The 25,502-nt window shown below is 41.0% G+C and overlaps 1 protein-coding gene and 1 long non-coding RNA gene across 9 annotated transcripts in view; both read right to left on the reverse strand.

The window, feature by feature from the left end:
* The window catches only part of CEP85L (centrosomal protein 85L), a 106,450-nt gene extending 84,985 nt beyond the window's left edge, over window positions 1–21,465 (reverse strand). Inside the window, exons 1-3 of one of the 8 annotated variants that reach the window (XM_083731171.1) lie at window positions 20,933–21,461; window positions 13,039–13,178; window positions 4,702–4,863 (exon numbers count right to left, since the gene is read on the reverse strand). In XM_083731171.1, coding sequence (XP_083587297.1) covers window positions 4,702–4,863; window positions 13,039–13,156 — 280 coding nt within the window. In that variant the 5' untranslated portion in view covers window positions 13,157–13,178; window positions 20,933–21,461. Of the gene's footprint in view, window positions 1–4,701; window positions 4,864–13,038; window positions 13,179–15,515; window positions 15,749–20,932 lie in introns of those variants that run through there. The other 7 variants (XM_083731173.1, XM_083731170.1, XM_083731172.1 and 4 more) reach the window with 7 other exon arrangements.
* On the reverse strand, window positions 464–3,081 carry LOC310841076. The gene is made up of 2 exons (XR_014562327.1): window positions 2,901–3,081; window positions 464–2,378 (listed from the first exon to the last, which is right to left on the reverse strand). It is a non-coding gene; the product is annotated as an uncharacterized lncRNA (long non-coding RNA).
* Window positions 21,466–25,502: the final 4,037 nt, after the last annotated feature.

The following is a 25,502-nucleotide window of genomic DNA, read 5'->3' on the forward strand; positions in this document are numbered from 1 at the left end:
GGCAATATACCCCCATGCTGCCTGAACTGTACTGTGGGAGTGGAAAGGAAAGAGTCACAGGGGGATGTGAGCAAGACAGCTCATTCCTTTTGCTCTCTTCCTCCTGAATATCGTCAATGCATTTCAGAAACACGGGGGGGGGGGGGGGTTGCTTGATTTGCTAGGTGAGGGAAACGCAGAACCACACCTGACAACATATTGGTCCACCAACAACACTAACGGTATTACTAACAGGAGCCCATTACATGCCTTAAAATAAATGGCAATGTCCTTCTGCCTGTCTCTTCTTCCTAAGCTATCTCACCCAAAGATACATTTCTAGTTGCAGACAGATTTCTCTCAGGTGTTTGAAAAGAGACAAATTAGTACACGAGTTAAAAATTAATACAATTTTTTTCATTAAAAGAGAATAGTTATTTCCTCTGAAATCAGACATGGACGAAAGCAAGAGATAGCTCTTCGGCATCCATTCCTTTATTGTAGTTTTCATTGGTTGCAATGACCATTCACTTATTTAAAAGCAGTTTACTGTGACAGACTATTTTATTTCATGTTGGCAAAGTAAATCTGTGTCTGTCTGGCTGACTGCAGAGCACATATTTATGCAACTGACATGCATGAAAAAAGCATAGCAGCAACATTTTCCCAGTTTGCTCTGTAAATCACAGCATTATTTTTATTCTGTTTGTTGCAAATATAGTTTATCATTTGACTCAGTAAAACACCATTCAGAAGGGGATAATACATTTCCTACCACGTACAAATGAACTGCAGCACTCACATTAAAATTCCTATCTTGTGTTGGGTCCCATAAAACAGTTATATTTATTGGTAGCTGTTATTTGAGAGTGATTCACATGAAGACACAATTCTGAGTGTCGCTTCCTGGCTTAATATTAACAGAGAACCTTCTAGATCACTCACAATTAGGGTACATTAATTTGTACATGTAAAGCATTTTATCTAAAACTTTAAAAAAAACCCCAACACAAACATGTTCACACAGCAGAACCCTATTTCCACAGCTTATCTGCTGCTGACCTTTAAATATGAGTTACAAGTAAGCTTTGAGATGGAAGCAGGAAGGGACTGCAACTACATGTGAACCACTTGCACAGGCAAACAACAGTTTCCTCCTTCAATGGCCATCTCTCAGTTTTGAGTGACTAGCAAGCTTCCTCATAGGTGAGTAGGACTATAGTATAACATTCCCCAACCTGAGGCCAACCAGACACTTCGGACTACAACTCCCAACAGCCTGAGCCAACATGGCCAATGATCAGAGATAATGGGAGTTGTAGTCCAAAACATCTGAAGTTAGGAAAGGCAAATGTATTGTGCTCCTTTTACAGCAGCAGTGGGGGGTGGGGTGGGGTGGGGTGCAGCCACCGTCCCAAGACTGGTGTTTCTGCTGTTGAAGCAAGGCAAAGTTGGGGCTGCATGGTCACCCTGCCCCAGCCTGGGTAAGCAACAGCAACAGGAGGGCAGCTCTGCCCCACCATATGTGCCACTATTGTTTTATTGATAACACGAAGTGCTAGAATCTCATTTAGGAAGAGTAACACTTCTGTTAAGTATCAACGGAGCAAGCTCAAGTGAAACAAACTTAGACATAACTGATCTAAACTGAACTTGGAATCAGCCCACCTGGCCAATAATTTTCCTTTTGGATTTGAGGGAACAATATACCTTTTCTGTGGTTGCCTAGGGAGTATTTATTTATATTATCAATCTACTTGCATTCATTATTCACCATAAGACATTCAAAGATGCTTGAAACAAGAACAGTTTATTTCTGCAGACTGAAAACCAAACTAAAAACAGAAAACTCACTAAGTGCACATATGAGTCCAATTTTGGTGTAGATGCTGTAGTTCTTGTATTGGGAGACTGCCAATGGAGGGGGGGAGAGAACTACAATGCTGAACAATTGCAATTTTATAGTATATGCTTTCAGGCTAAACATTTAGTTGTACTCCTGGCCAGAGATATGGGGAAAGAGTCTCTCTCAGCTGTTATAATTTGTTACTTGTTTTTGTTTCATCTATCCTCTCCCACCCTAGTGAGTTAAATTTTTCAGTTGTAATAAATTATTTCGAATTGACAGGGCAGCGAACACTCCCATAAGCATTCGTGGAATTTTGAATAGGCAAAAGCTTTTTGGATACTTACTAAGTAACAAGAGGCAAGGCTCTTAGTCACTGCACATGTAACTTCACTTACAGCAAAATCTGTGCTTTCATGTTAATGAGAAAGGAGAGGAAATTCTCTCCAACAATGCTGAAAACCTTAAGAAATGTAGGAAAGTTATCAAACTACAAAGAGCTTTATAGGTCAAGTAAGAAGAGTATCACAGTCAGATTGCAATCCTATGCACACTTACCGTATTTTTCGGCCCATAGGGTGCACCGGCCCATAAGGCGCACCTAGGGTTTTTTTTTTGGGGGGGGGGGGAATAAAGAAAAAAAATTCGGGATGCAGGCAGCTCTCCGTAAACTGTGGGAGACCGGTGCGACTTCGCACCGGGCTCCCACGGCTTGCGGAGAGCTGCGCGAAGCCTGAAACCTGGGACGCACTAAGCTAAGCACGCCCAAGGCTTCGGGATGCAGGCAGCTCTCTGCAAGCCGTGGCAGTCCGGCGCAACTTCGCTCTGCTGCGTGCCCCGGGTTTTGGGATGCAGGCTGCTATCTGCAAGCCTAGGGAGCCCGACGGGAACTCCCGCGGGCTCCCAAGGCTTGCGGATAGCTTCCTGAAGCCTGGTGAGCGAGAGGGGTCAGTGCGCACCGACCCCTTTCGTTCTCCAGGCTTCAGCGAAAGCCTGCATTCACCCCATAGGACGCACACACATTTCCCCTTCATTTTTGGAGGGGAAAAGGTGCGTCCTATAGGGCGAAAAATACGGTACATGGAAATAACTCTGAAGGGAAATAGTGGTACTTGATTTCAAATAATGATGCACTGGACTGTGGAGTCAGATAAATATGTGATTATACAATATCTCAAATTCTACAGTAATTGTCAACAGTCTTTGGGCTAGTTATAAAAAGACGTAAAGAAAAGCATTTTTCTGTGGCACAGACACCTTGGTGGTCTAGAACAGTTCACAACCCTGATTTTGTAAGTTTCTGCCAATCTATTCAAATAATCTGGGCATGTACCCTGTATGTAATCATTTATCAAATCTACATACCCATTTGTAGAGGGAAGAACATTAAAGCAATTCTATGTGAAGATATATTACAAAGCAAAGGCTTAGTTTTAAACATTGATAATTAAGAATAGGAAAGTACAATAAAAATCAGACTAGTTCAGTAGTGAAGCTGATAGGAACTTCATTATATTCATTAAGCTTGAAAAATGCAATTTCCTTTCCCTGCATCTTTGCAATGGTCAAAGTTGCCAGGTTGTTCAACGGCATTTTCTACCATCAGTTATGTAAGACCTGCCTTCTCAGCATTGGAACTGAGAACAAGCTAAGGACCAGCTTGAAAATAAAGTTGTTCTTGGCAGCCTATCTAGATTTCGTCATGAATTATGCTGCATCCTAATATTTTTTTTTTAAAAAAAAGTCTTGCCTAAGTCTAGCCAGTACTGACAAAAATGCAATCCAATGAGTTCAGAGTGAGGTTCCTGTTTTGCTTTGTAAAAATTTTCCTCTTCCCTTGAAAAACAGCCTCGTGCATGAATTTCAGACAGGAAAACAGCAAGATGATTTAGAACAGCATTGTGAAAACAATGTAGATAAGTGGCATCAGCAGATCCAATAACATGTCTTTTATTTCCAATAAATACAGGGCAAGTAAAAACAGAACAAAGAGAGTGCTAACAAATAAAAGTAGGTACAACAATGTTATCAGTTAGAGCCCAGCCTTGTATTTAGCGACCCGCCTGATGGCCAAGGCAAGGGCAACCAAGAATTTGATGTAGGCACATGAGCAGGCTGGCAAAGGAGGGGTTGCTCAACTACCAGTTCATGGAATAAGTAAACAAATTGCAAGCCAGATCTAGGAAGAGCCATAATTGGGGAACCAGGCAGAGCTGGACACAGGTACTACTCCCCTATGCAAATGTAAGTATTTCTGTTGCTATAAGTGTTCTTCCAAATTAAATTTTTTATTGATTTTTACTTGTTTAGGTATGGTGGAAGGGGAAAACAAAGCAACGCTCTTGAACATCAGCATCTCATGAAGGGTATACTCAGGAAGTCTTACATATTTAACATAATAAAAAAATTCCTTCCAGTAGCACCTTAGAGGCCAACTAAGTTTGTTATTGGTATGAGCTTTCATGTGCATTCACACTTCTTCAGATACACACGAAAGCTCATACCAATAACAAACTTAGTTGGTCTCTAAAGTGCTACTGGAAGGAAATTTTTTATTTCGTTTCGACTACAGCAGACCAACATGACTACTTACCTGTAACTATATTTAACATGTTACCTTTGACCAATAAAAAATAAGGCTGCAATTTAATGAGCACTTATTTGTGAATAAGCCCCACTGAATATGGTGGGAATTACTTCTGAAAAAACATAAATCTCTCATGTCAACAGGGGAAAAAACACAGTTAACTTGTTCTCTGAACAAGTTACGTGCTTCTCTGTATTTTATATAAACTCCATCTCAATGTTTCAAGACCATCTCTTGCCTCTGCATTCCATGAAAGCACCAATGCCTTATATTAAGCATCTCTACTCACCTTCCACACTATCAGAACAGGAGGTTCCGATACCAGTGTCCCCACTGTCAGAAGCTATGCTGTGCCTTCTCAGGTGGGTACTCCGACCACTTGATGAACCAGTTGTGGCTTGCCACAGTGGATCAGTGCCAGGTAACCATCCCGACGAAGAATATTCTGTGCCTGCCAAGAAAAAAGTATACTTATTCAAAGTCATTATGACAGAGTTCAACAACAAATTGGATTTTAAAGATAATATCCACAGATGTAAAATTAGGAAACATCAAAACCTGTAGCAATTTGTTCTACGGTAATCTAATGATGTAGTTTATCACAGAAGTTGCACATGAATGCATTCAAACAAATGACAGTCTCTTGTTAAGATCTGGTATCATTCAGTTACTACATTGTATATTTGTTGTGTTTATTCTCAACCTAGCTTTGCTCAAGGCTCAGAAGATATTGCAAAATACAGTTTATTTTTTGCTACGCATTTCTTTGCAAGTAAGATTTTGAGAGGCAAGCTGGAAGTCATCATACATTCTGACACAAAGAAAATGTTGCTCAGGATTCTAAAAGGCTAGTTTTCTCTAGTTTTAATTTAATTAAAATGACCCTTAAGAGAAGTGCAATTAATATTATATGAGAGCTCAACACCAAACCACAATGTCCTCAAAAGGGTTTTCAACAGCTTCCTTCCAGCAGACAAAGTTTCATTTGTCTGACACAAAAGACTCTTGGCTAGAGGGCAACTTTTAGCAATCACTTCAACCGAAGACACTAAACAACTGCATGCTATCTGATATAACAGAACAGAAATGCAGTAAATATAGTTCAGCTCATCATCTATGAATTTCATAACCTTACAGCATGTCACAAGCCATCTATTCAGGTCAGATCCTGAATGAAAAGCCTTAAAAGCCATGAAGAAATACAGATTCTACGAGTTGTGACACAATGTAGTAGAGGCCAACCTTCAGTAAGTGCAAGATGAACCCTATTCCAAAAAGTCAATTAATTAAATAAAATCACAATTTAACAATTAGCTAAAGGGGAACCTTGAATAATGCCAGATGCACATGTGCATGCACACTCACATCAATAGACACTACATCATAACTAAACAGAGCAAAGCAGCAGAAACCACACTTTAAATTCAACTAATAAGGCACTTGGACTTCGTGCCAACCACATCTATTCAGGTTCCTTGATTCCTATCCTCTATACTGCTGTCGCTACTTATTACATCTTTACACTTTCAATTCAGTTTCTGGATTCCAGTCTATGGAAGGATAGACATTTCCACTCAAGCTGCCCCCTCTTCTATGTCTGCACACAGCCAATCAGCTATGCCGGTGCTACTGGCTAACACACACTTCAGATACAGTAGTAAGCTCTTTTAGTAAATTACAAATGACATGCAGTGTGGCAGGACAAACCTGACCCACTTGCATTGCAGAGGAAGCTCATACCTTGCTCGAAGTATTCATTTGTGCATGTCTGTAGTGCTCAAATTTTAAAAAGAACCGCAGAACGTAATTTCGCCAATTGGTATGCTCCAATCCCATCCGCACTTTGCTAATTCCCATCCCACTTCAAAGAGCTTGCCTTTACAATGCAAATATCAAATGTATGTAAAAGTCAGGGGACTGAGCCAAGTATAACATGGGCAGATGATGCACAAGCATGTCCATTATGTCCTGCCAGGTTGCCCTCATTATCCTGCTGTTCCTTCTTCATTTTTGCCAATCAGAACAGACTGCCAGGCCTACCCAATTTGTGAGGAGTGGGGGAATAGTAGAGCAATACATATGGATGACAGGAGACATTGGAGCAAATCATGCAACTTGTGCCAAGGCTTGAAATGGGCAGGTTCCCATTTTTCTTAAAGGATCAGGAAATTACAACTACAATTTTAGTTGCATGTAAAATGGACTCTGCGATTACCAAGGAATTGTATTATTTCATTAAGTTTTATTAAATCAAAATATGGAAGCAATACTTTTTTTACCAGCAAGTGTAGTAAAATGATGGCACGGAGACCGCTTTGAGGCAGCAGCTACACTTAATTATAGCAGAATCTATGGATTTTATGCAACTAAACATAAAGCAAAATCTGGTAAAATTTTAGACACACAGCAGCAGAGAAGAGAGTCACGCAGAAGACTGCCTCTTTAAATTTTCTTGATGCCTTGAATACTGCAGACTTACAAAACGTATTATTAATTATTATTCATCATCAGCCCTTTGCCATGAAGTCTCAAGATGGGTAACAAAAATTTAAAAATAAAATATTGAAATAATTTAAAACAAATGATAGTTAAACTAATAGGTTGGGTCTTGAAATACAGACCTCGGGTGTCAAAGGCCAGGGTAAATTCAACATAGGACAAAAACTACTTATTAAAGGTAACAGACACAGAAATTCTATAGCTTAAGGGCTGACAAAGAGAATGCTCTCTCCTGGAACACCACCACCCAGAACTTGAGGGCAGTGGAACTACCAAGAGTGCATAATGTATGTATACTCCACTGTCACAGTTCAGCAGTATAAAATCCTTCAATGTCCTGCCTGTAGAAGATTGAAATGATGTCAGGGGAGGAAATCAGAATATATAGATCGCAAACAAAATGTAAGAATATAAGCCTTGGATTTCCATCTTCCAGATTTGAGGACTGGCATAACAACTCCATTAGGGTAGTATTTCTAGTATGAGAACTATAAAAAGGTAAAGATACAGGACCCCTGACACTTAAGTCCAGTCGCAGACGACTCTGGGGTTGTGGCGATCATCTCGCTTTACAGGCAGAGGGAGTTGGCGTTTGTCCGCAGTTTTTCTGGGTCATGTGGCCAGCATGACTAAGCTGTTTCTGGCATAACCGAACGCCGAAACCAGAGCAGCGCACGGAAACGCCGTTTACCTTCCCACCGGAGCAGTACCTATTTATCTACTTGTACCTTTTGGGGGGCATGCTTTCGAACTGCTAGGTTGGTAGGAGCATATACTATAGTATATACTACTGTATATAGTATATACTATAGGTAGCATTTATTTACTGTCCTACTTGTAAATAACTTCTGCACTGACTGCATCTTATACTGTAATTCTAAATTCATAGCTGTAGTTGTCTCTAACAGCTGGTGAAATAGCTGACAATTACTTATCCTCAATGGATCAGCAGTAGGCCACAACAATTTCCAAAACATAAAAATACATAGTTCCAGTTACAGATAGGTAGCCGTGTTGGTCTGTCATAGTCAAAACAAAAAAAATTCCTTCCAGTAGCACCTTAAAGACCAACTAAGTCAGTTCTTGGTATGAGCTTTCGTGTGCATGCACACTTCTTCAGATACACTGAAACAGAAGTTTCCAGACCCTTCTATATAGTGAGAAGGTGGGGAGGGGTATTACTCAGAAGGGTGGTGGGAATGGGTGATTGGCAGATAGCTGTGATGAGCCTGTTGACGACTCTTAACGACTGCAATAGGTCTTACAGGAGGAAGCGAGGGGTGAAAAGGTGAAAAATGGCTTTGTCATGTATAATGAGATAAGAATCCAAGGTCTTTGTTCAGACCAGGTTTCTCAATGGTTTTAAGTTTGGTGATAAGTTGTAATTCAGCACAACAACTTCAAATTCGGTGATGACCTGTTCCTTCAGATCAGCGGCACAGCAATGGGCACCCGCATGGCCCCACAGTATGCCAACATCTTCATGGCAGATTTAGAACAACGTTTCCTAAACTCCTACCCACTCAAACCTCTCTTGTACCTGCGATACATTGACGATATTTTTATCATCTGGACACATGGTCAACAGACCCTGAACACCTTCCACCAGAAATTCAATGATTTTCACCCCACAATCAACCTAACAATGAATCAATCTATGCAAGAAATACATTTTTTGGACACTACTATAAAAATACAGGATGGGCACATAGACACCACCTTATACTGTAAACCAACTGACCGACAAACATATCTACATGCCTCTAGCTACCATCCCAAACATCCCAAACAGTCCATTGTATATAGCCAGGCACTACGTTACAGCCGCATCTGTTCCAATTCTACAGACAGAGACTCTCACCTAAGAGATCTACAGCAAACCTTTTTAGAACTAAAATACCCAACAGATGAAGTTAGACAACAGATCAACAGAGCCAGACTGATACCCAGAGAGAACTTGCTGCAAGACAGACCCAAAAAAGAAAATAACAGAACACCTCTAGTCATCACATACAGCTCCCAAGTTAAAACAGTACAACGCATCATCAGAGATCTACAACCTCTCCTGGACAATGACAGTTCTCTTTCTCAAGCTCTGGGAGGAAGACCTTTCATTGCCTACAGACAGCCACCCAGTCTTAAACAACTCCTAACCCACAATAATACTACAACCAGACCTAACACGGACACTGGCACCAGAGCCTGCAATAAACCCAGATGCCAACTTTGCTGCCACATACACCCGGACAACACCATTACTGGCCCCAACAACATCACACATACCATCTCGGGACTATTTAATTGCTCATCGTCTAACATTGTGTATGCCATCAAATGCCAACAGTGTCCTTCAGCTCTCTATATTGGACAAACAGGCCAGACCTTACGCCAAAGAATAAACGGACATAAATCTGACATCAGGAATCACAAGACAGAGAAACCAGTAGGAGAACACTTCAATCGCCCAGGACATTCTATACAAGATCTCAAAGTAGCTGTTTTACTACAAAGGAATTTCAGAAATAGACTGGAAAGAGAAGCTGCTGAATTACAACTTATCACCAAACTTAAAACCATTGAGAAACCTGGTCTGAACAAAAAGACCTTGGATTCTTATCTCATTATACATGACAAAGCCATTTTTCACCTTCTCACCCGTCGCTTCCTCCTGTAAGACCTATTGCAATCGTTAAGAGTCGTCAACAGGCTCATCACAGCTATCTGCCAATCACCCATTCCCACCACCCTTCTGAGTAATACCCCTCCCCACCTTCTCACTATATAGAAGGGTCTGGAAACTTCTGTTTCAGTGTATCTGAAGAAGTGTGCATGCACACGAAAGCTCATACCAAGAACTGACTTAGTTGGTCTTTAAGGTGCTACTGGAAGGAATTTTTTTTGTTATAAAAATACATAAAATGGGACTTCACTAAATTAATGATATTCAATGTAAACAAGAGAGAGCTTTGCTCAAAGAGCACAGGGGTATTCTGATAACCAGACACAGCTGTGTAGGTATATACGCATAGACGCATGCAAGAATGGAAGGAAGAGGAAGGTAAGCAAAAGTTTCTCTTTGAACTTTTTACTCAGCACTTGCAACAAGCAGTCATCATCATTTCCGTAGTGGCACATGGCTGCTGCATAGTAAGTTACAGCCCTAGAGGGCTTCAACTGTAATTAGAGTGACACAAGTGAGACAAAGACAGCCTATAAACAATCTACTTTAGCACAATGATAAGCTCTTAAAGCTCATGTTTTCATTCAAATGCAATTGTGTAACACATCAAACCAGCATAGATATCAACTAACGAACTTTCAGGGCCTTTGTAGATTTCAATCCGGGACTTTGGAAACCTGCATGACTCAAATTGCACGGAATATGGCAACTAAAATTTATTCCTTTGCACACAATCCTAATAATCTGTTTTCATTTTCATGTTGCAAGTCTCTAGCCTACATATTACCTGAGCAGGCAGGGAATATAAAAAAGGGAATGACCATTTTTCCTTAAATAGGAATTCCAGTAATCAGAGAAAGATCCATTTGCTAAGTGCAACCAGCGGCCATTTCTCATGGCAAAATCACATTTCCTTGGCCTTAAAATCCATGTTCTTCCTTTACACACAGACAAACTGAATGAAACATTCCAAATTCTGGAAGACAAAAATTCCTCACAGAAACCATATGTGACATTGTACAAATTGTATGAACTGTGTAAAGCTCATTTATTCTACCTATTCCAGTTGCAGAACCAAATCCTAGTATTAAAAAATTGGACAAGAGGAGTTTAGAACTGAGTTGTACAGCCCTACTGATTAGCTATTTTGCTCCTATAAAGTCTGTTAATACACAGCAGAAACAGAAAACTGAGCTACAGATGTTTCTTATTTCTACTTTGGCATGCAAATGCAATGCATTAGCTCATGCCTTCTATTGCTGGCTCACCTCCCCATCCTCCTAACCAATGCACTCTTCACCTATAGTAACTATTCCTCTTTTGCACTCTCTGTTCAACCAAATTATTCCATCTGGGGAGATTTCGTTTTAAAAAAACAGCCAGAGAATAGTAGATTTACACTGCTTTATTCTAAGCTGTTTTCAGATCAGAGTTTTACATTGGTTTGCAAACAATTTTACTGCTTATAATCAAAATACAGTCCTCTCATGAGTTATGCAGCAACCACCAAATATTTTTTTTTTAAAAAAAGAGAAATGTAACTAACAACAGTCGAGCCTGCTCTGCATAACGAAAGGACTGCAGACCGTAAGGAAGGGCTTGGCCACACACTAAAGCAGAGGTGCAGGTCTGTAACAGCCAGGCCTTAGGGTGGAATGACAGGGATATGTGTTGCCATATTCCCGCAACCACTTGAAAACTAGACGTCGTTTGTTGTCCAAAAATGCATTTTACATTGTCATTAAAAATAGCATTTCATGCTGCCAAATTTCCAATGATTTTTTTTTTTAATTTTTGCTATACAGCCGTACCTTGGGTCCCGAACACCTTGCGACTTGAACATTTTTGCTCTCGAACGCCGCAAACCTAGAAGTGAGTGTTCCAGGTTACGAACGTTCTTTGGAACCCGAACATCTGACACAGCTTCTGATTGAGTGCAGGAAGCTCCTGCAGCCAATCGGAAGCCACACCTTGGTTGTCAAACGTTTTCGGAAGTCGGACGGACTTCCGGAATGGATTTCGTTCAACAACCAAGGTACAACTGCACCATGAACTTGAAGTAAGAAAACTGATCTTGGAAATTTTGGTAAGCAGGGGAAGGAAGATGCTTGATTTACTGAGTAATAGGAAGATGTACAGTAGCTAGCAAGGTATCCGTACAATTAGAGCTGGGTAGGGTCAATACTGCTTCATTAAGTAAGGGAAGGCAGTATCACCAAAGTCACATTGTCATTTCCCTCTCCAACACTGCACCCACCCACTGCCAAAGTAATGTGACAAAAACAAGTACATGTGATCCCAGCTTCTATGTGTTATGAATAGTTTTTTCAGCAGCTACACTATGCAATAATATACGAACTGGGCAACAGGGAGTTAAACTGTTATCTGTGTAATATCATGTAATATTTAAGTAGCTCTTTAAATTAACAGTGAAAGAAAACTTAAGGCAAGAGGGAGCAGATTTATGTACAAGGTAATTGCGGGAAAATTCAGCAAAGGACTCTTGAGATAGCCCTTCATGACTTCATTTGACAAGGTCCTCTAGCCAGTGACAAAAATGGGAAATGTTGGCACCTTTGTTCATGGGGATGCAGCTGAAGTTTAGACAACCCAGCAGTACTACAATGGGTCAATCAGTGGCCAAGAGAAAGGAAGCTCCGTGCTACTAACTGGTGGAGTGATTGCTCCTTCCAGTCATTGCTCAGCATCAGTCTCTTCCTATACATCAAACTGCCTGGCCACCGCTGTCAGTTTCCATTGCCTACAGAGGCACACAAAGCTTCCTTTTGGTAAGGAAGAAAGACATGCATAACAACCCCCGTCTTTCAGTATAACACTAAGCAGCTTGCAGAAATGTGGTGTAGAAGGCAAGGTAAGATTGACAAAGACGCACTCCTGATTTCTGCCAGACAAACCCAAAGCTTGAGCACCATGGCCTACTGTGGAGCAGGCGGTAGTAAATAAAAATACTATATGTGTACAACTCCAGTTTCATTTTTATTTCAAACCCTTTATTACAGAGCCACATCCCTGCTATTCCAGGCCATATTTCTGATACGACAAAATTGTTTTTATAAAACAATTTTATTGAATCTTCATGTGTTAAGGACAAGTCCCAAAGTACCAGCATTAGTATTGCAGCCTTCTTTAATTTTATTTTTACTGTCAATTTCAAACAGAGGTTTTCCGCAGGTAATGTATGAGAACAAGGAGGGTTTTTTCTGCAGGCTGCAATGCCATTTCTGAAACTACCTTAATTTCTCTAAGGACTGGTCTCCCAAGTCCACTCATGCTCCCCTATGGGAAAAGCGAAGAAATTTGATTCCCCCCCCCCCCAAACTTCATATGTTTATAGGTATTTTATTTATTAAATCTCTTTTCCACACTTCCTCCCAAAGGATCCCAGCTTATATATATAAGCTTAAAAGAGGAAACAAATTGAACTACCTTCATCACTATATTCCTCTGACATCTTTTGCAGAATGGTCACTATTACTCCCATTTTACAAGTAGGAACCTGAAGCTGCAAGACAGTGATTCTCTCAGGGCCACCCTGCTCAGCCATGTACTTAACAGGGAGCTGAACCCTGAAAGAAAAATAAAATTTAAAATGTAGTAATCTTGCATGTTCAACAAATGTAAGTATGATTCTCTATTTAGCCCAAGCTTACTTTTTTTAAAAAAGCCCAAAGTGTTTGCAACTTCTAGCTACAGTAAAAACTACGTGTCAGAAAATTCTGTTTAAAATGTCTTCTGTTGTCATTCTCAGCTCATGTAACAGAAATTTCCGAGTGCATAGCAGCCATTCATTTCTCCTCAAACAAATAGATCGAAGCAGAAGAGCTGAACTAGTGCAGTATCACAAATTAAAAAGAAACAGCCTTGCACATCATGCAGGAGAATCAAAGTGTGAAGTTAGGTATACAGTACTGTAAACAAAATTATTCCCCCGCCCCCAACTCTGTAACAATGTTCTTCTGAAGCCTAAGAATGCTTGCTGCTTGGCAACTGGAAGCTTGGAAATAATCAAAGAGCAAATTTCTGTTAAATGTTTCTCACATTCATGGAACAATCCTTTCACCTAAATCCCAACAAAGAAACTATATGCAAGCAGTCCTTGGCCTATTCACATTCATACAAAGATTGCCCAAAGAGAGATAAAGACACGTTGCATGAACAGACACAACACTACCTGTAGGCAATTAAAAGTTTCAGAAAACTCAACTTATGAAAATCCTAGTCATAAATTACCAATCCCTTTGACTCACTGAAATTTTCATACTTGGACTGCAACCAAGAGATCAGAAACATTTACAGTAACCTAGACACTGTTTAACATCTACTTCTGCATTTCTTCTAGTCCCAATTACAAATATAAGCAGATGCTTATGTGGCCATAATGAATCCAATGTGACTATCCTGTGGCTAGCCAGAAGTTCCTAATCATGGATGCATGAGGACTATTCCTGTAATTGTGCACTAGTTAAGATAAAGGAAAACATACTGAATTGGGCTTAAGTACAATTTAAAGTTTGTTCTTCAATATTATGTTTTTATTTTTGTTTCTGAGAAATGAAGCTTCACATGTTCAAAAACTAAGCAACAAGACAGTACACATTTTGCAAAGTACACACAGCAGCACCCCAATCATACTCACAATTATATGGGAAAAGTTCACATTGCCTACAACTGAGCTTAAGCAAACTGTGCAAAAGAGCAGAAGCTTTCAGAGGGGGGCTTAGTTGCTCACATAAGTTTTCAGAATACGGAATATAGACCTTTTATAAGAATGAAAATGTTTTCATTTGTAAAGTTGTACAGTAAAGGATACCACTGGAATTAACAAATAGCTTGTAAGCTCCTGAAACTCAGGTTACAAACCAAAGATAGGATTCTAAAGTTATGTGGAAGAGGCAGAACAGTTGATACTGCAGACAAGTGTAGAAGCAGCCTTCCTCCTATTATAGCTTATCAGCAACAAATGGGTTTTTCTTCAACAATAGCTCTTAAGACATCTGCCACACACATTAAACCATTTCAGGATCTTCAGGACTCCCAAGCAATTGCAGAGATTTCTCATCTGCTCAACTGGTTTGCTACTGTGCACAGAATATGAAAAATGTGTATATTAAACTTAATATTATCAATGAGTATGCATAAATAAATGCTTACTCTGATAGACTCTTAAGAGTAACTTCCATTGCCAAATAAGTGGCATGCAAATGGGAAGAGCATAGTCTTTGTTGGTTCAAATTGCATAATGAATGTCCTCTTCATTCATTACTATTTCATAACAATCCTGATTTTAATTTGCAATAAACATTTTAAGAATGCTTGTTTACCTTTTTTATAGTTCTGGATTATGGCTTATGAAATCTCTTCATCTGCTCCTTACTGTAACATAACCAACTGAGTGAAGATTGCAATTTCACATAAACTTCAGAAACCACCCATTAATTATAACAGTTAGGTGAGAATAGAGCCAGCTGTATTCTTGTTCCCTCCCTTTATGCTATTCCTTGGTACAAAAGGTGGTGCTTCACGTGAGCCTCCATCTGTTGTGAGATTTATTTTCTCTCTTGCTTGTTCATTATCCAATTGCGCACCCATGCATATTTGTTACAGCATGCCCGAGAGCACAATCCCCAAAAGAAATTAAAAAGGTCAAATGTAAAGGCAGAAAAGCCATCTCACAAAGGGACATTACAGTAACCCCATATTACAATGGAAGTGAAACAAATAGGAAGGTAAGATATAGGAAGAACAAGAAGGGAGCTGCTAACAAAAGGCAGAGGTGCTATATAAGCCTTGAAAATCAAGGTCACACAAACCAAAAAGAGAGAAAAGGCAGTACAGCCTACTGAGTTCATCCCTGAAGGCTCTAGGCATGCCAGTGCCACTACACAGACAATTCAGAAACTCACCATTACTTCCCCTTTCAAGGACACACCTGCATTCTTGGAGGCAAGTACCACCATTGCGTTCTCATCTTCAGGGCTCCAATTACTGTTTATATCCAAACAGATATAAAACTACTTGATCTTTCTCCCCTCCCCACCCCAACCCATCCCACACCTAAAAGGCAAAGAGAGCTTAGGTTATCCTAGCCAGTTCTTCACCTATAGTATGAATTCAACATTTGTTTCATGTTTTAACAAAACCAACCAATTCAGGAGACCCCCCTCAAAGCTCATAATAAGATTGTGATCTCACACTGGTTTAAAATTCAATTGTGACATTGCCTGTGAGGCTGATCACTCTCATACCACCTGAGGCTAACATTTAGCAAGAAAACCTACCTTGCTCAGGGAAACACAGATATTGTCAACAGATCAAATTTGTCCTATATTAACAAGACCATGTCTCAGGAAATTATTATTAGACAAGAAATAACTATAACAGCCTAATGCTTGCCTTCAAGTAAGTTAGTGGATCAAGGAACAAAATATCACTCTACTATTAATTATCCAGCTTGGAATCATAGTAAGATGCCTTATACTGAGTCAGATGAATTGTCAATATAGCTCCATGTGGTCTATATTAACTAATAGCAGCTCTCTGAAGTTTCAGACTGGGGACATTCACAGGAATACCTGAAGAGGCCAGGGACTGAATATGTGCAAAGCAACTGCTCCACTACTAAAGTATGGCCCTTCTTCAAGATTCCCCGCTAAAGTTTTGAAAGCCAAAAAGCACAAAAAAATGTATAGTACTTGGCTGCATTTTCTAAATTATCAAACATGCTACAATTTTTGCACTGTGCATATTCAGGTGTTAATGGCTTTGCAGTAGCTTTCCCTGACGTTGCCCTCCCAATATTTTGGAATAAAAATCCCAATAACTGCACCAGCATGGCCAATGGTCAGGAATGATGAGAGTTGCAGCCCAGCAATATCTAGGGCAGGCATAGGCAAACTCCAGCCCTCCGGACTACAATGGGACTATAATTTTCATCATCCCTAGCTAACAGGACCAGTGGTCAGGGATGATGGGAATTATAGTCCCATTGTAGTCCGGAGGGCCGGAGTTTGCCAATGCCTGATGGGGGGGGTGCCATTCTGGGGAATGCTACTTTGCGGGGTATTTTTATTCGAGGCCTCCTTGCTATGCACATCAAAGCTTGACTTTATGGTCTCCTGACACTCAGACGTTGGACTCTATTCATACACCGATGGGGCTGCACACCAATTTACATGCCACAGATATGTGGCACTTTCTCTAATGCCATTGTGAAGAACAGCTCTTACTTCACACATCACACATTGCGTGGTAGAGGGGACCTTACTGAGTGCCTGGAGAAAATGTAGGATATAAATGTAAAAGTAAAAACAAAGCACTAATCAGCAGTCCAGCCTTGCTGTGAGGAGACTGCCTGGACATCAGGATTTTTGGTTTGTCTTCACAAAACCAAATGCCATTGGGAATTTGTGTTGGAGTGAGAAAGAGACCATGGAGTAAATAATACATCCATTACAAGGATCACAAAAAGAAAGAGTTTGAATTTGATATCCTGCCTTTCACTTTTAAGGAGTCTCAAAGTGGCTAACAATCTCCTTTCCCTTCCTCCCCCACAACAAACACTCTGTGAGGTGAGTGAGGCTGAAAGACTTCAGAGAAGTGTGACTAACCCAAGGTCATCCAACAGCTGCATGTGGAGGAGCGGGGAAGTGGACTCGGTTCACCAGATTACGAGACTACCGCTCTTAACCACTACCACACCATGCGGGACATTACTGTGGGGCAAGAGGGCTGCTCATGTTTACCACTTCTTAATTTTTTTAAAGAACTGCAACTGCATATTGCTCTAGAGAAGACAGATTTAATGAAGTTTGTTTTGAAATATCACAAAATAGCACAAGAAGGAAGAGGTTGTGTCATTCATTATTATTTAGTAACACCCAGTGGGATTAGTGAATGCTATGCAACCACATGCCATGCACAAATTGTATGAACAATGCATGTTCTGGAACTACATTTTCTAAGTAACCAAACATGAAGGTTTCAGATGCTAGGAAAAAGAGAAGTCTCAGCAAAAGAAGCCATTCAGCCTCAAAAACAGACATCTGAATCTCCTTCAGAATTTGGTTAACAACTAGCTATCCTACAAACAAAAAACAAAAACACCACCTGGGTCTGAAATTACCCATGAATGCTCTTTGCCTCAATTAATTATATAATGCTTCACAGAGCTCAGTCATTTTGTTTTATTGAGGATAGTCCCATAATAGACAGACAGATAGATATAAAATGAAGCAATATGAACGTTTGGGTCCATAAATAGCTTATTATTATCAATCTTCTCTTCACAAGTGCCACACCTGAAACAGGTGTTTAAAATATTTATTCTTGATCACCTACACATTCAGATTAACAAGTGCAATACTCTGTGGTCTTCTTATAAAGTTTCTGTACAAAGTCATTATGAGTGAAGGAGATTCTGCATCCCAAAACAGCCTCTTATTCATGCAAAGAGTAACCTGCACAATGAAACCTCTTGCTGTATTAGAGCTATCAATTAATCCATGCTCTCTACAGAACTTTGCACGTAATTTATTTAAATAATTAGAATTCACATTTATGTTTGCAACCCAAGTGTCCTGATAAAAATACTGAATAATAAATAATTATAGTGTTCTTGTGAGGAATTATTAACCACAAGAACAATCAAAAATATTCACCATGGATATGACTTATTACCAAACTATTGTGCAATCAGAACTAATCTCATATTGGGTCAGATAATGGTTCCATTCAGAGGCTTCAACCAATCAAACTACAGTATCAAAGTCAACAATGTTACACTCAAAAGCAGCCCTAATATTCTAGCACTTGGCAGGCATAATAACTGCTTCAAGTGGATGGTATAGATTTTAGTAAACATACTAAACTGAAATGAAAAAACATAATGGTAGAAAGATTTCCAGGTTTGACAATAAGGGTGTCACATTTTGTCCAGCAGCAGGATACTATTATAACCAGCAACATTCTTTTAAATCAATCTATTTTATTATTCACTTCTGTATTAGCCTAGCAAACTAAGTATACAAACATATTGATGTAACAGTAGAACATGCTGGGAAGCACCTGTTAATTCTTAATCACATGTGTGCATTTCTCACAAGCTTGTATCTTTTTACTTTCAGGAAGATCTGCTGGTTGTTCTGAAAGACTTGGAAGTTGTTTATTTTCCCCACTTGTTTTTCTATGTATTTTCTTACAGAAAGGGGTAACTCTTGTTTTTGGACAGTGGGTTCGCCTCTCACCCACTCTCCTCAATAATACTGTATAACACGTGAAAAGCCATAAAAAAATAGTATGGCAGGTGTGTTCTTTTTAGATATTACAACCCTATTTTTTAAAGCACATACTATTGCTTCATTTTACCATGGATACAGTGCAAGCAAACAATATTTAAAAAGCTAAGCATACTTTGCAAATGTGAGTGTGATGCAAATAAATTAATAGCTAATTAATAGCTATGTGTGTGTGTGGGTGTGTGTGGGTGTGTGTGTATATGTATATATACACATATGCCCTCAAGCTCAGTAGTAAAACACATTCATTACAGGCAAAAGGTCTCGGGTTCAGTCACTGGCATCTCCAAACATGGTTGGCAAAGACCCCTGTCTAAAACCCTGGAGAGCCCAACCTTGCCAGTTAGTGTCAACAATAATGAGCAAGATGGACCAAAGCACTGATGTGCTATAAGGTAGATTCCTATTTTCCTTTCACTTTACAGCAAATACAATACACACAGAACTGAATAGGCAGCTATAAGTCTTGTATCATCAGTACCCGGGGGTGGGGTGGGGTGGAGTGGGGGGAATCAGTGCTGTGTTTATCCTAAACTAAGAGAATAAAGTAGAGATATCTTCTAGCGAACCAGCAGGGTTGGTTCATACTTGAGTCATATACAATTATTTTAGTAAACCAGTCACAAATTCTGAATTTTATTTCTGGAACTGCCAGTTTTAATCTGTTGCTTCAATTTCTGGATGGATTAAGGAATAGGAAATTATTTATGTACAGCAAGCCCTGATCATTAATTAAAAAGTTAGCAAATGAATGGTATGCAAAATAAACAACAGAATCTGCAGAGTCTATTTAATAGTTCACCCGAGAACAGCTGACAACTTAAAGCTATAAGCCACTCCCCACATGTAACAAACAGTTCAGTAATTCATAGTGTTACCAAAGAATGGTAATTTATTCTAAAGTGCTGTGCAGACAAGTACAGTTTGTTCTCAGGCACTGCAAGAGAACTATTCAGTATCAGTAACAGGAGCTGATGACTAAAACACTACCTAGTTTGGGGCCATCAGTGCAAGAATATTCAACCTAATCCTATCTTCCATGGTTTAATTATAGAGATAACTGTATGGCTTAATTAATTTATCAAGGACATGCTAGCTACACAGGCCCAACTGAATTCCACCCGTTTTAACCTACCCATTTCAACAGCAGCATCACACTAGAAGCATTGACAGAGATGTACCCGGTTTAAACAGCACTACTGAGCTTTAAAGCTTTCCTTCCAAAACAAAGCCCTAACCCTGAGTTATCACTACTTCCCGGAAGCAGAGCATACACAGTCTCTCTCAGGAAACGGGGCTCCATGACTGGGAGACGAGACAAGCACACACTTATTTATTCCAGGGCCATGTGCAAAACCGGGCAGCACTGGGGTCTTCTCACCACCCCCCACCCGTATCTGGGAACTTCCAAAGAGAAAAGCAAGTGTGGTGATTTTGTTTAGTTTGTTTCCCGCAGGGGGTTGCCTTTCTTTTCCTCTTTGGATTAAGCCGCGTTCACCAATCCTGCCAGGTTTAAGGGTGATTAGCGGAGAAAGCGCTAAATATAGCCGCGTAGTAACTAATTGCATTGCTTTCCCTGGCTTTAATGGCTCCCTGAAGCGGCGGCGCCCCGCTTCCTTTCCCACCCAGGCTGGGCTGCAATCTGCATCGCCGGGCGGGCGGATTTGTTGCAGTGACCTTCTTCTTCTTCCTCCGCTCCTCTCCCCGCAACTCTGCCCGACACCCGCCCCTTCTCCTCCTCCCAAATCACGAAACCAGATGGCGACGCGCGTTAACGAACATCTGAAGCAACTGTAGGGAAAGGGGAAGAAGCCAGGCACAAGCTGAGGAGAGAAGAGACCTTCACCCAGAGCGCCAAAACCGAGGGGAGAAATCTGGCCTGGAAACTGAAACAAGCGAGTGGGGCGGGGAGAGAGAGGGACACGCTTTGTGGAGGCTGGGCGCTACACAACCCAAACCCGGTTCGCGTTCACACGTTTGCTGCCCGAAGAGATGGGGCCGGCCTTTCCCCCCCCCGCCGCCGCTACCTGATCTGTAGTCGCCGTTTTGGCCGAACTCGGAGAGGAGCCTCCCCCACATGGCGGGGCCTCCGCGGGCGGAGAGAGGGCCGTCGAGGAGGAGAAGCTCCGGGGGTCCGCACGGAGACCCGCGCCCGCGCGCGGCCTGGACGGCAGAGGCTGGAAGGGGCAGCTGCTGGTGGTCGCTCATTGCTGGCCCGCCGCCGCCGCCGCTCCTGCCCTTCGCGCTTGGCAGCCCGACTGTGGCCTGCGAGGACCCGAGGCCATGGTTGCTGCCGGCCAGTTCCTTCGCAGGACTAGCAGCGGAAAGGACAAAACTCGCCTCCTTCCTTCGCTGCTGTTGCTGCTTGCTGCTGCTGCTGCCCACACACTGCAGCTTCCCGTCTCTTTTCTTCCTCCGCCAACTCCTCCTGCTGCTGCTGCTCGGTGCCGGGCGGGGACAGAGGCGGGAACTCAGCAGATGCTGCCGCTACTCTCTGAAGAGAGGGGAGTTGGCAGCAGTAGCGGGAGGGGGCGGCAGGCAGCACGGAGCCCGCCAGGGGTAACTGGAGAGCGGGAGACGAAGAAAAGGAGAGGGAGGGGAGAGGGCTGTTTCTTGGAAAGTAGCAGGAGGCAGCCCGGGAACGTGGAAGGTGGATCCGGAAGCACATGCGAAAGGGCCTCTGAGCACGTGCAGAGGGCCGGACCCCGTGCGTCTGACACCATTAGGAGGAGAGAAAGAAAACTCCAGGTCAACGCTTTTGCAACTTCTCCATACACACACACACATATATACACACTGAGAGGCTTGATAGCGTGGTCACCAACGGCTGAACTTTGTAACGATAGTGTGGTCCCACTCAGAAGGCAGTTTTGAGTACAATAACACACTGGTTGTTGAGTTGAGCTAGTTCAACCACAATGGGTAAAAGGGAAGAAGTAATCTTTCTGGTTTGGTTAACACTGGACTAAACTCTATTGGAGATACTTTACACAGGGCATGATAAGGCATGGAGGCTGCCAAGAAATGAAAAGAACCTAAGCACTTAAACACTTAACCCGGATATCTCAGTTGGTTAGAACATGGTGCTGATAATAATAATAATAATAATAATAATAATAATAATAATAATAATAATAATTTTTATTTATACCCCGCCCTCCCCAGCCAAGGCCGGGCTGAGAGCGGCTTACAAGCAATAATAAAAAACAAGATGAATGATTACAAACTTAAAAACAAAAATAAAACACAACAATTAAAATAATGGAACATTAAAATATTAAAATGTAGCCTCATCGCAGGAGGAGAAGGAAAAGAAGGGGAAAAAAGAGAGAGAGAGAGAGAGAGAGAGAGAGAGAGAGAGAGGGGGGGGGGAATCAAATTGGCTCCAAGCCAAAGGCCAGGCGGAACAACTCTGTCTTACAGGCCCTGAGGAAAGAAATCAGATCCTGCAGGGCCCTGGTCTCATGAGGCAGAGCGTTCCACCAGGCCGGAGCCAGAGTTGAAAAGGCCCTGGCTCTGGTCAAAGCCAATCTAACTTCCTTAGGGCCCGAGACCACTAGGGTGTTGTTATTTATGGACCTTGAGGCTCTCCATGGGGCATACCAGGAGAGGCGGTCCCGGAGGTAATGCCGAGGTTGCAGGTTTGATCCTCGCATGCGGCAGCTGCATATTCTTTCATTGCAGGGGGCTGGACCAGATGATCCTCAGTGTCCTTTCCCATAATTCTATGATATGGTGGTAATGTCTGTATCTGAAGGCCTTTTGTTCAGAAAGATCACATGGCACTTCCTTGTGCGAATGCAGTATCTGCTGTAGCTCAGTAGCTGTAGCAATGTGGTGCTCTTTGATGTGATGTTGTGGATTGCAGCGCCCATCAATCCCCACTAGCATGGCCAACAAGAGAGAAGGGCATCGCAGTACACACTAAATGGAGGGTGCCATGAGGGCTATCCCTGCCCTATGTGATTAAATAATTGGGGGGGTTGTCGGGGGGCTGGAACTGAGCCAAAAATCCACCTATATCTCTAATCAGTAAAGTTGTGGCCATTTCTAATCCAGTCATGGTCTGCTTGAGTTGATTAATTACATCTTACATTTAGCAGCTACCTAGAGTGTGTGTGTGGCGCTGCGACTAGGCCCGCAATAAACTAACTTTGTGTTGAGTTCCTCCACCTTTCTTCCAGAAAGAAAGCACTAGTCACAAGGATAATATGAGAATCAGGCCACAAATGGCTTCCCACAGAGGTGGACTTAGGGCAACACAACTGGTTCCCTCACACTGGGTGCCAAGCTTAGGGGGTCACCACACAGCATCACATCTATGACATAGTGCACATGCAGAATGGAAGGCAAGAGGCAGGGGGGGCACCAAATTTTGGCCTCTCACAGGGTGCCACTGAAATTCGAAAGACCAAAGTCCACCCCTGCTTCCCTCATAGATAGGCTCCCTCACCACACGGTTTGTCTTTTCTGCAAATTACAAGTAAAGCTGTCCTTATACAACTAATTTCTACTTGTTTTACATCTTTGTCTCAGGACTTTAACTCAATTGTAACCTCTTTTGGATTCGTAAACATATTAATAGAGATCAGTGCACCAAATATAAGACGGTATATATGGTTTCTAGATTATGCTAGGACATGTCTAGATACATACAAAGTTTGGTATTTGCCCAAAGCAGGAACATTGATATATATTAGATATACGGTAAACCTCTCTCAAAAAAAGTTAGTCAAACTATTAATCTTCAGCACACCTGCAGACATATATAATTTGTAAAGTACAAGCTACATTTACTACTGTGGATTTCTGTGTTCTGAATACACAGCACATAGAAGCATGACTATGTTGAACTTGAGAGACCAACTGCTGAAATCGTGTGGTATAATATGATATGATGCAATGACAATTAATCACTCTCACTGGTTTTTTCTTAAGCATGTTAAGTCTGAGAGATATTTTTATTAACAAGCTATCATTCAAGACAGAAAAGGAGTATTCTTACAAAATCTATAAGAAACAAAAACATCAATTGTGTAAGACTCAGTTTCCCCCCATTTGGTGTAAGTGTAAAAATACAATTTTCAGCCATAACATTGCAGGTTATTTGCATTTTGTGTATCTTGAGTACAAGAGTATATGCCTTGATACATTTTGTGCATCTTGCGCATCTTCAGATGTTCTAGACAAGGGTGCAATAGTGGAAAATATAGCATCACTAGCTGCTATGTGCATAAGCAGCAATAAGCTTCAGAGTTACACAATCCCCCCTCACCTTTCATTCTCTAGCTTGACTATAATAAACAGATTGAAAGCTTTCATATTTCAACTATACAGAGTTCTTCACTATGTCTAAACTCAGTAAACATTTTCATCTAATTTAAACTATGATTTGTTCAAACAACTCAGAATCAAACTGGTTTATGAGCTACCTTATTAACAAAACAGACTAACCAGAGTTCACCCTAATTTGTATATAACAATTTAGCAAATGCTTCCAGTTGCTGCTTGTGCATTTAATGCTGAACCATAGTTTACTGTTATGTCCAAAAAGGATTCATAACTTACTGAAAGGTAGCGTTTGAGTCTGTAGCAATGAAAACAACATAATCTATTACTTTTTAAAAGTTGCAGATTTATTCTGATACAATGAACTTTCATCAGTTGACTGGTGTGTGTGTGTGTGTGTGTGTGTGTGTGTGTGTGTGTGTGTGTAAAGGAAGAAGTTGTAAACTTCAGTAAAATGGTAGTTAAATGGAAAAAGCAAGTCTGAGAGGCTTAAAAAGTGACCATTACCTACAATAGTAACTGATGATAACATAATCATATGATATCTGTAATGGGACAGGAAATAATTCTCTTGATTCAAGACTAAACATAAACATCTTGATAAGTTCTGATTCAATAATTTCACAATGGAGTTTCCCTTTGAAATTCCTTTGTTGGCAAATGGCATTATAGAAATTGGCCCTTATCTTGATTTGTCATTCTCTTCTGTTTCACAAGGGTCTGATAAACACTGCATTGAGTTACAGCCTCTCCAAGACTGATGCACACTCTTGGTAAACCGTGTGCAACATTTATAGTTTGAAATTCCATTTATAAATCCTGCAGTCTTTTTAAAGCAACTGCAGAATAAACAAACTGAACAGCAGCAAGCGTATCAGTCCCTAGACAAGTTTAATTGGGATAGAACCAATGGAAGGCAACTGACCCAGAAAAGCAAAATTACAGAATTCTGTATGCTTTGCTGCACTCTGGATTTGACTGAGCAGAGGGAACAGTTCACGCCATTGGCACAAACACAAAATTCTTAATTATGTATTGTCCTTGATTGTGAGCAGAAATTAAATTTACCCCATGGTATGTTAATTTAAAATACAGTCATGCCATGGTTATAGAACTGAGGCTTCATTATCTCCTGTTTCTTAAGCCACACACAATAAATTTAACTGGAAAAAACAACAAAAAATTATTAGAAATATGCTTTACAGTTCTTCACAAGATCAAAATATTGAAAAGTAATGGAAGTGAATAGAGGATAGATATGTTCAAGGACATAACATAATCTCTCCCCCCCCCCCCAAAGTCTGCTGC

The sequence above is a fragment of the Podarcis gaigeae genome (assembly GCF_964106915.1).
Source record: "Podarcis gaigeae genome assembly, chromosome: 3".
Taxonomy (NCBI): domain Eukaryota; kingdom Metazoa; phylum Chordata; class Lepidosauria; order Squamata; family Lacertidae; genus Podarcis; species Podarcis gaigeae.